The sequence below is a fragment of the Gymnoscopelus microlampas genome (assembly GCF_963454915.1).
Source record: "Gymnoscopelus microlampas genome assembly, chromosome: 17".
Lineage (NCBI taxonomy): Eukaryota > Metazoa > Chordata > Actinopteri > Myctophiformes > Myctophidae > Gymnoscopelus > Gymnoscopelus microlampas.
This window is the reverse complement of record NC_139954.1, coordinates 4,477,463-4,489,098: the sequence shown is the minus strand read 5'-3', so window position 1 is coordinate 4,489,098 and position 11,636 is coordinate 4,477,463. Positions and strand designations below refer to the sequence as shown.

General features: G+C 41.9%; 1 protein-coding gene across 1 annotated transcript; it reads right to left on the bottom strand.

Annotated features, from left to right (window-relative positions):
* Positions 1-693: 693 nt before the first annotated feature.
* On the bottom strand, positions 694-11,335 carry LOC311064577 (uncharacterized protein C3orf38 homolog). Its single transcript, XM_084084441.1, has 5 exons — positions 11,086-11,335; positions 9,605-9,780; positions 6,176-6,447; positions 1,689-2,068; positions 694-1,057 (listed from the first exon to the last, which is right to left on the bottom strand). The coding sequence occupies exons 1-4, from the start codon at positions 11,210-11,212 to the stop codon at positions 1,699-1,701; spliced, it is 945 nt and encodes a 314-aa protein (XP_083940567.1). The 5' UTR covers positions 11,213-11,335; the 3' UTR covers positions 694-1,057; positions 1,689-1,698.
* Between the last annotated feature and the right edge of the window lie 301 nt (positions 11,336-11,636).

Genomic DNA, 11,636 nt, shown 5'->3' with positions numbered 1-11,636 from the left:
CAGAATCATAAAGCCTGTGTTTGCAATGAGTCTAACATGGTTAAAATGGAGTCTGAAGTTAACAATGGGTTTATATAGGATGTGGGCGTGTCTGATAAAAATGAATGTCAAATATCTAAATATTTAAGCCATTTAAAAACTGTCTCGGGTGAAACACAAAAGGCCCCCGATTAGGTGTTTAAAAGTGAAATTCCTATTTAAACCCTCTATTCCAGTGGCTTTTTCGTGTCAAGGACCCCCAAATTATGTATTTGGCCACGGACCCCCATATGAAAAGGTTTTGTGCCAGGGACCTCCAGAAGAAAAGATTTGGGTTAAAAAAAAAATCAAAACTACACTTTCAATGTGATTGTTCAATGTTTTCAAAAAATGTCAGATGTACAAGCTTGCAGCGCAACACAAAGTGACGTGTTTGAATAGCCAACGTATTGGATAATATGGTTCAAATCAGGGGTCTTCAACAGGGGGTCCTCAGAGTTACTACAGGGGGTCCGCCAAATCTTTGTGTGATATGATTTTTTTGTATTACCTTTACCACTTGAACCCTAGCATCCCTTTTCTGAGAACTTTAGCCAAAAATAGCAGATCTACAAGCTCACAACGCCTCGCGCTGCGAGGCGTTGTGAGCTTTTAGATCGGCTATTTTTGGCAAAGAGCTATAGGTGTAGAGGGGAAAAAGAACAGTAAACGTAAACAAAAAAAGTTGAATCTAAAACACAATTTTATACAATATAGAGGGGGTCCCTGCTTCATCTCTCTCTCAGCTATGGGGTCCTTGGGCTGAAAACGTTGAAGACCCCTGGTTCAAATGATTGTGATGCTACATCAACTACTTTTGCTGTGGACCCCCTGGAAAATTGAGAACCAATGCTCTATTCTTAGTAAAAAACAGACCCGAGTTACTCGCTGTACTTAAGACTGCTTTTCTCCCCATATGCACCACATTTCTTTGCCAAACAATAGCCAATCTACAAACTTGTAGATCTGGCAAATGTTCCCTCCAGAGTCCAGGATATGGATGCTAGGGTTCAAGTAGGTCAAGTAGCTTAAATAGGCTCTATGCACATCAGCCATATTGGGAATGAATTGGGCCTTCCTTACTTCCTTCACAGGTGTTACCAATAATACTAATTAAGGCTCTGTTCCATTTAGTGTGGCATAGTGGTTGTCTTATTTTCAAGGACCCCCATAACTCTGAGAGTGTACAAATGGAACCAAATGGACCCTTACGGGTCCATTTGGTTCCATTTGTACACTCTCAGAGTTACACACCCACCATAAGGGGCCATTTGGGAACCAAAATGGAGTGTTTCTAGTGAGCCAACATGCACGATATCAGCAACCTGACCAGAATGGAACAGAGCCTTCATTAGTATCGATAATGTTTCTAATAAGATTTTATGTAAATATGAAACTGTAATAGGGGGTAGGATATTTTATAAGCATTAGCTTCTTCCTGCTCCTTTTCGAACACTTATGATTTATTGTACATTGAGATAGTTGAAATAGTTTTTAAAATATTTTGTATTCTTTACTATATTGTTTTATTGTGACTTTTTTTTATTGTATGATGTTCGAAAAAAATAAAACGAAACGAAACGAAGTATCATTGGTAACACCTGTGAAGGAAGTAAGGAAGAGGCCCAGTTTCTTTCCAATATGGCTGCTGTGCATAGAGCCTATTGTACATAATGGTCCTCATCTGCAGAGGAGCTGTAGTTCACTGGAGTCACACGTGAGCGCCGGCGAGGTCACATCGACCTCCGCTCCCCCCAGGACGCTCCCCTGGCCTCGGATCTTCATGTTGACGAACTTGATCTTCCACGTGTCGTCCAGGGGCGAGCGGACCAGGCCGAACACCTGTTCGTAGACGCCCAGGCAGGCCGCCCCGCGGTGGATCGTCCCGGCCACCGCCACCAGCACGGGGCCGTGTGGGGAGGCCAGGGCGCGCAGGCCGTGGGCCTCCATGTTGGGGCTGAGGAGGAGCCGCTCCTCCTTGGTCAGGGCGAGGAGACGCAGGCTCACCAGCTCCGCTCCGTGGAACTCCTCCGTCTGCTGGCCGTCAGCGCTGAAGGGAGAACACTTTTGATTGATTGATGTACTTTATTTTGTGAGACATGAGAAACAGTACATTGAAGTACAATGCATTATACAAGGTCTACTAAACTGGATAACTCATAAAGCACTAAGCTTGTTTAACCCATTAAGACCTGGAACTGTGTCATTTTTAGATTTGAGCTAAAAAGCATTATTTTACACTTTGGCTATTAAAAAATAGCAGATATACAAGCTCATAGCGCGGCACCGAGTGCCGCGCTATGAGCTTGTAGATCTGCTATTTTTGAAAACTCTTGAAAATGTGTGCAAATCTTTGAATATATATATTTTTAAAGCGAACATTTTAACTCAAATCTTTGCTTCTGGGGGGTCCCTGGAACAACATATTTTGATGGGGGTCCGCGGCCAAATACATATAATTTTGGGGGTCCTTGACATGAAAAAGATTGAGCACCACTGATGTAGAAACATATGTTTTTCAGAAAACTGTTGAGATGTAGGAGACATGTAGAATCGGCTTCAGGTCTCAATGGGTTAAAATGAGATCCCCACGCACACAAATCATGATGACATATGAGAGACAGACAGATACACACGACTATACAGAACGTCATACAATCAGCTTACAGGTTTACCACGAGGGGAAAACGTAAAGGAAACGTCTCCCGTTTATTGTTGCCAGACCCAAGGGGTCGGCCTACATGAGGCTTTGTCCCCCTTTCGTCCATACATGGGCATAAAAGTCTGTCCACTTTGTGGAAAAGTCTGTCCCCCTTTCGTCCATACATGGGCATAAAAGGGACCTCTGAATTTCGTCCCCCTTTCGTACATGGGCATAAAAGGGAATTTATTTTGGGTCTGGCAGAACCAGGTCTCCTGATCTTGTTTTATCACCACTTTCAACTGGAACTCAAGCAGACGTTCTCAAGGCCCAGACGACCGATTACCCATGTTTGGAGCCATTATTTTGTCAAGAAGTACTAAATCATCCATTTTAAATCAATAAGAAAAACTTAGATTGAATTTTTTTGTTTATTTTTGTATTCAAAAATAGCTGATCTACAAGCTCACAACGCGTCACAATCCAGCACACTGTGAGCTTGTAGATCTGCTATTGTTTAACATTTTCCCCTCCAATGACGTGCCCAAAATAGGGAAACCAGGATGAGAAAATGTGGACAGCCCTGTTGTCTGTGGCAGGGATAGAACCTCTCAGTACACCTGGAATACATTATAACCACTAGACAACACTGCCAACAAATCTCTACAGCTGTCTGAAAAGGTCTGAATATGAGAATACTGACCAAACTTCAATGTATTTGCACAGCTATCACCAGTGTTGCCAGATTCTGTGAAAGAAACAAGCAACCAGGTCTAGGAAAACCAGCCTAAAAGAAGCGACTATGGGCCGCACTTTAACATATACATCAGCTATTTGAAAATAGCAGATCTACAAGCTCACAACGCGTCGCGATGCGACACATTGTAAGCTTGTAGATCGGCTATTTTCAAATAAAATCTTGCGGGGAAATTATATAATAAGCAGATCTGGCAACCCTGGCTATCACATATTAGCCCCCAGCTTCAAGATCTCCAACTGTCTAAATTAATGACATGAACATTAAAACATTAGGACATTCAGGATGAAGGTCTTGGCTTGTCCACGCCTTCTCTCTGTCTCTTTTTCACTTCTCACCAGTTATGTCTGATATTTTCAGAAGCAATAATGTGCTGTGTGTGTGTGTGTGTGTGTGTGTGTGTGTGTGTGTGTGTGTGTGTGTGTGTGTGTGTGTGTGTGTGTGTGTGCCCAGTGCTGATTAAGTAATTTCAAGCCCAGTTTGTATTGGCAATGCAGTGTGAATTACATCATTCCAAATCTACATTGGCGTTTTCCTCACAGTAAAATAATTACAAACACAAGGAGGAACACCCATGTTCATATTGGCTGAATGTGGCTCATTATTATGATCATATCCTGTAGACCACTTTTATCCATTGTGACATTAGTGTATCTCTGACAGTCTTGGACACTTCCCCAGAGAGCCACTGGAATTTTGGGTTTAAAGTAGGGATGTAGGGATGGGTGTAAAAGTGACCAAAATGAAAATCGATTACTATAATTCTATTCTTACCGACTATTCGAATATTCGGCCACGCCCCCTTTTTTGTTGTTGTTTTGTTTTTTAAATTACTTTATTTTATTTATTTTTTATTTTTTTATTTTTTACTGGGATTAGTTTGGGTGAAATTGTTCTTGGGCTCATAGGTTACAATTGCATTTCTATTAAAAAGAGAACGTTTTTTTGTTTTTATATATCATTTTTTAATATTCGATTTCTATCTTACAAACAACTATTCGAATATTCGAATAGTCACACTCATCCCTAGTTTAAAGCCTGTAAGTAAGTAAGTGGGTCTGAGAGGTGTCAGCTGAGAACGCTGGTGTCTATCGCTCTTTCATCACAATGCACTAGACCAGGGGTCTTCAACGTTTTCAGGCCAAGGACCCCCTAGCTGAGAGAGAGATGAAGCAGGGACCCCCTCCTCTATATTGTATAAAATTGTGTTTCAGATTAAACTTTTTTTGTTCACTTAGTCTGCTCTTTTTTCCCCTCCGCGCCTCTTTGCCAAAAATAGCCGATCTACAAGCTCACAACGTCTCGCAGCGCGAGGCGTTGAGAGCTTGTAGATCTGCTATTTTTGGCTAAAGTTCTCCTCAGAAAAGGGATATTAGGGTTCAAGTGGTTAAGGTAAAAAAATAATAATCATATCACACAAAGATTTGGCGGACCCCCTGTAGTAGCTCTGAGGACCCCCTAAGGGTCCCGGACCCCCTGTTGAAGACCCCTGCACTAGACCCCTGGGAGATGGATTGCTGAGGTGGAGTGCCACACCTACCATCAGCTCCCAGTACTTACCACACGACCCAAGCCGTGCTACTCATACACGCCTAGTTGGCGGTGCCTGGGATCGAACCCAAACCCATGACCATGTGGTCCAAAAAGGCAAGAGTTCTACCGACTGAGCTACCCGGACACTTTATTGGCCATATTTCTCTATAAATGTACAAATTCCAAATATATAGTGCTTTAACGCGATGCGACGCATTGTGAGCTTGTAGATCTGCCATTTTCAAAAGATTTGTATACATCCTAATATACGATAGAGAGTGGCGCGCATGCGTGGCTGTGTGTGTGTATGTGTGTGTGTGTGTGTATGTGTGTGTGTGTGTATGTGTGTGTGTGTGTGTGTGTGTGTGTGTGTGTGTGTGTGTGTGTGTGTGTGTGTGTGTGTGTGTGTGTGTGCGTGGTTCATACGGGTCCGCATGCTCTCTCTCTCTCAATACCAACTGATGGTCACTCGACGATGCTCTCTCCGTTCTCTCTCTCAATACAAACTGATGGTCACTCGACCAAGAGTCGACCATGCTCTCTCCGTCAAGACAACGCTACGCTTCGCTTTCGTTTTCGCGTCCGCGCACCGCCGTTGCGATGAGCGTCTACAGCCTACTAGACGAGAGCCCCGTGCCAGCGGGTAGACGGAGGGGTCGCACCTATAGTTTTATACGTTTGAAAACTTGTGAAATGGGACATTCTGCATAATGAGGACTTTTACTTTTCCACCCAGGGGCGTCACGGCCATTCAGTGTGCGTACGACGCGACACCCTCACTCTCACAGATCTGTGATTTCATACCCCCCACTTTTTCAAAAAAAAATAATAATATATATATTTGTTGATACTAAATCGGTAAAATCAGGCAAAAATAAGAATTAAATAACCTAACCCTAACACCGAAATAAAGTAACCAAAACACAAAAAAAAACTAATAAAATCTGCCCAAAAAACACAACATTTTGAAAATACGAAATTTGTTTACATTTGACAGTTACAAATGTTTTTCACGATTTAAAAAAAATAGCAGATCTACAAGCTCATAGCGCGGCACTCGGTGCCGCGCTATGAGCTTGTATATCTGCTATTTTTGAATAGCCAAAGTGTAAAATAAGGGATATAGTCCACCGAAAGTCCATCCCCCCCACCTTCTGAGAGCCCGTGACGTCCCTGTTTCCACCACTGAGTGTACTGTACCTCAAGCTGCATCAAGACAGCATTACCTGGAAAGGAGACACATTTTCACATCTGGCCAGAAGTGCTGCGGCCCCCAGTCCTGAGGCTGCTGTCCCAGCGAGGGGTTGTGACTGTTGAGCAGCTGGAAGAACCACCGGCAGAACTGCTGGCCCAGGGCCAGCGGGTCGAAGCCGCCGGGCTGCGACGACGCGGGACACAGGCTGCTGCGCGCAGCGGGCTGCAGCTGCACCTCACTGCAGGTGTTGCTGCTGCTGCTGCACGGGTCCTCCACCTTTGGGCTTTGGTCCACCGCCGCCACCTGGAGGACAGGAGAATAGGGATGTAACACTTAATCAAACTAATCAATTTATTCAATCATATTTTTTTTTAATAAAAATTGATAATCGATAATGATATGAAACAATCGTTTAACACATTCCCTGCCATTGACGTAGATCTACTTCAATTCAAAAAAAGAACACAAGAAATTAGCTAGAGGCCGCTCTTCGCCAACCTATGAATGATCCCAAGACTGCAAGAGAATGATGGAAGCAGAAATTGTCATCCCAAACAAAGTCACTCCATCCACTCCTATGTTATGAGATTTAGAAAACACATCTCGCTCAGATTTCTTTTTTTTTGTGTTGAAAACGAGCCATATTCAACTTTTGTTTACATCCGTGTTCACATCGTGGCTTCCGTGGGTCTCCGTGGATCTTCAAAATAAGGTAAAAATGCTGGTAGTGGCGGATGAATTAATGAATGAATACCTGGCAGAGAATGTGTTAATTGATGGTGTACAGTGGAGATGGACAGGAAACAGGGGGGATAGAAATGGGGAGAGACATGCAGCAAAGATCATCGGGAACGGGACTTGAACCCGCGATGCGCTGTCAGGCTACATTAGAGCCTACAGTAAGTGCCCGGGCCAGGTTACGATAGTTTTGCATTTTTCATTAGTTTTTATTTGTATTTAATTTGGACCTTTTGTTTTCAATTTCAATTCAGTTTTATATGTTTTTTTATTTACTTTTTATGGGTTTGCTAGTTGAATTTTTTTGAAAAGATTTGATTTAGCTGCCTTGTATTAGTTTTAGTGTTAGTTGTTTTATAGAGATAGATTCACATGGGCTTATGCAACTGAGGACAGGTGTATCAGCCTCAGCAGGCTACTGAGGGCTGATAACACAGAGTTTAGATGAAGAGAGCAATAAGGAATGCAGGATAGGATCTTGTGTTTTTAACATCATTGTCCTTGTCAACCTACATGAAACAAAGCGGACGTGATCTTGTGTGGGGAAATGTACTTTCCTTGAAACTCTAAACGTTTTGACCTCCCAACTAAACTACTGAAGAGTAGTGTGCGATATCTATTTGAAGCTGCAGTGGCCAACGTTCAGCCACTAGATGGTGCACTAAGCCTTCCCCTCTACATCAGAACACCTTTGACAGTTGGAACCTTATAGTAGGGCACTTTCGAGGCTCCGTGAGCACCCGAAAAAAACATATCTCTGTAACCTGTTTTTTTAGGACCCTAAAGGCGTCTAGTTATGATTTCTTCTTGTTGCCGTTGTCAACTAATGTCCCATAGGGTTTATTTTTTAACCCTTTCTGACACCTACCCCCAACCCAAACCATAACATGGAGATAACAGAGAATACCATAACTCTTGAAGTAAACAACATACAGCGACAAATAAACAAATTTTTCTATATTATTTTGACCCAAGGAATTCATTGAAGTAGTTATTATAAAGATTCAAGCACATCTTGACTCTATTTCAGGACATAAACAGCCAAAAACAAGCAGAAAATGTTCAAATCACAATTATCACATCTATATGTCTCTTTGTATTAAACTTTTAAGGTGTATTCTTGTTGCCCTGGTCAAATAATGGCCCATGGGGTTCATTTTAACCCTTTCTGACACCTTTTCCTTATCAAATCATAAAATGGAGATAACAGAAAATACCATAGCTCTTGAAGTAAACAACCTACAGAGACAAATTAACACATTTTCTATATCATTTGGACCCAAGGAATTCATTAAAGTGGTTAATATTAAGATTCAAGCACATTTTCACTCTATTTCAGGACAGAAACAGCAAAAACAATAGCAGAATATTTTGAAATCACATCTATATTTCTCTTTGTACTACATTTTAAGGTGTATTATTTTTTACCATATGTATTTTAAGACCCTAAAGGTGTCTAGTTAAGTTTTAATCTTGTTGCCCTCAAATAATGTCCCATGGGATTTATTTTAACCCTTTGTTACACCTATTCCCAACCCGAACCATACAATGGAGACAATAGAGGGTTAAAATGAACCCCACGGGCCATTATTTGACCAGGGCAACAAGAATACATCTTAACTAGACACCATAAAGGTCCTAAAAAACATATGGTAAAAAAGAATACACCTTAAAAGTTTAGTACAAAGAGACATGTAGATGTGATAATTGTGATTTGAACATTTTCTGCTAGTTTTTGGCTGTTTATGTCCTGAAATAGAGTCTATAATAACCACGTAAATGAATTCCTTGGCTCAAAATGATATAGAAAAATGTGTTCATTTGTAGCTGTATGTTGTTTACTTCAAGAGTTATGGTATTCTCTGTTATCTCCATGTTATGGTTTGCGTTGGGGGTAGGTGTCAGAAAGGGTTAAAAATAAACCCCATGGGACATTAGTTGACAACGGCAACAAGAAGAAATCATAACTAGACATCTTTAGGGTCCTAAAAAAAATAGGTTTTTCGGGTGTTTTTCGGGTGCTCACAGAGCCTCTAAAGTACCCTACTATTAACCTTAGGTCCTTTCACACGACAAGTGGCCAACGCGGCTATAAATAAAGATTTGTGTGGTATATAACTGCATACTGATAAGTGTGTGTAATCAAATGTCACAGGTGTAGATAGAACTGATTTGGTAATCATTTTGTGCAGAACATTTTATCTGGAGACATGGAGTCATGATCCCATTCGACCGGAGATAAACACATTGACAAGAGCTCAAAGTCTCTTTTTAGATAGGCCAACATGGAGAGAATACACCATCACTCTGGCAGTCAAAGAGTTAAGGTGAAAATTAAGAGAACGTTATTTGAATGTGTTTCCTGCGTTTCACAAATATTGACCTCACTCTCAGAATGACCCCTTCCACTCAGCTCAGAGGTCCTACCTTTCCTCTTATAACATTGTTTTCTCCGCCAGGCCGAAGGCATGGCGAGAGAGTATGTTTTGCACCCTGTCCGTCCGTCCGTCCTTCTGTCTGTGAACAGCTAATCTCCGGCACCGTTGGCCTGACCGCAGCGAAACTGTGCACACACACTCCCTGGATGCCAATTCCGAACCTCTGCCCCAAATGTTTCACATGGGCCTGTTACAGCGCCACCAGGTGGCCGATTCTACCCGACCTGGCGGAGACCTGTGCTCCGAGGAGGCTTTTTCTAGTGTTTATATTAAATTGGTCCCACCTGTCCTGTTGACCAGAACTTCAGTGTCCTCCGGACCAGCTGGTGTTTCTCACTGTGCGGCGACATCACCACGCCCTCGCTGGCCAGGTACTTGAAGATGGCGTCGCGATGGACCTTCTTACGCTTCAGCAGCTCCTCGGCAGCGTTGGTGTACGACAGGATGGCTGCCATGGCCTCTGCAGGGAAAACATGACATGTGACACGTGGACTCATTTATACCAGTGGTTTTCTCAACCAGTGGTCCGGGGACCACCAGGGGTCCTTGAGGGAGTGTACCAGGGGGTCCCCAGCGAAATTAGTTAACATAGCGTCACAATCATTTTAGCCGGTTAGCTTTGGCTATTCAAAAATAGCAGATATACAAGCTCATAGCGCGGCACCGAGTGCCACGCTATGAGGTTGTAGATCTGCTATTTTTTGAAAAACCTTGACAAATTGTGCATATCTTTGAATATATATATATATATATATATATATATATATTTTTTTTTTTTTTTTTTTTTTTTTAAGCGAAAATTAACTGATATCTTTGCTTCTGGCGGTCCCTGGCACAAAACATTTTCAAATGGGGGTCCGCGGCCAAATGTATATCAATTTAGGGGTCCTTCGCATGAAAAAGTTTGAAAACCACTGATTTATACTGGTGCCTGTTGCATGGTAAAAAAAAACATATTTGATTTGTCATTTCTCTACATATATGGTACTTATAAACCAGACAGTGTTCATCGCGACGCATTATGAGCTTTGTAGATCGGTTATTTATTCATTTTTGCCCGAAATGTGTATAGGGCTGAAGTGGTTAATGAATGTTTTGCAATAATTATCAAAATCTACAAAGTTACTACTTGCCTCTGAGATGTAGTGGAGTAGAAGAAAAAGTACTGAACATTGGAAATACTCAAAATACCTCAAAATTGTACTTCTAAGTATAGTACTTGAGTAAATGTAGTTACTTCCGCAGTCAGTGATGATTTGGGGAGCCATGCCATGCCATGATCTGCAGCTTTTGGTCGCACTGTGTTCTATCACCCCAGTTATTATTACCCCAGTTTGCCCTGGAATGTCACCAGTAAAGCCCGTATTTCTCCAAACATGTACAAATGAAAAATATAAAAAGGTGTTTACCCGCTTGCCCCAAATGTTAACTAGGTGTCCGGAGTATTTGTACAATGTATAAGTCCATATTCTTCAATAAAGAATAGTTTTAATCCCGTCTGTGGCCGATTCTTCCCAGAAGTTCCCAATGGGCGGCAGTGACGGGGCACATCCGGTGAAAACCAGAATTACACTCAATGTAAACAGGAAGTAAACGAGGGGGGGGAATGGCGTTCGGCCACAGACGGGATTAAAACACTTCTATATTGACAAATATGGACTAATACATTACACAAATGCTCCGGACACCTAGTTAACATTTGGGGCAAGCGGGTAAATCACCTTATATTTAGCATTTATACATGTTAGGCTAGTTTTACACTTACCTTCAGTGTTCTCTACACGGATCATCTTATTGGTGACCGTGTCGCTCAGAGACATTAGGTCACATGTTGACAATCCCTTCAGGAGTCTCTCACACCCGCGACGCTCTGTTTCTGTCAGTCCCGACATGTTTTACACCCAATATAAACACTATTTAACTAAAGCAGCATCTTAAAAGACATATAAAACAACATCTAACCATAGAATTAAATCATTTAAACCAACAGCATTTCTCTGTTTACTACTGTTCCCTCTTCCTCCTTCATTGACGTCGATGTTGCCAGGTTCTGCGAGAGACATAAGTAACCAGATCTATGAAAACAAGCCCAAAAAAGAAGTGGCCCACGATTCGTTAGCTATTTCGAAAATAGACGATCTACAAGCTGTGAGCTTGTAGATCGGCTATTTTAACAACAACAAATGGGGGGGAAACGTTTTTTGTTTTAAAAAAATGAATATGATAAATTTAAAAAAATAACTGTCCCTGGCACAACACCTTTTTTCAGAAAGGGGTCCGTGTGGTGTGGACAAATAAATACATATTAATTTGGGG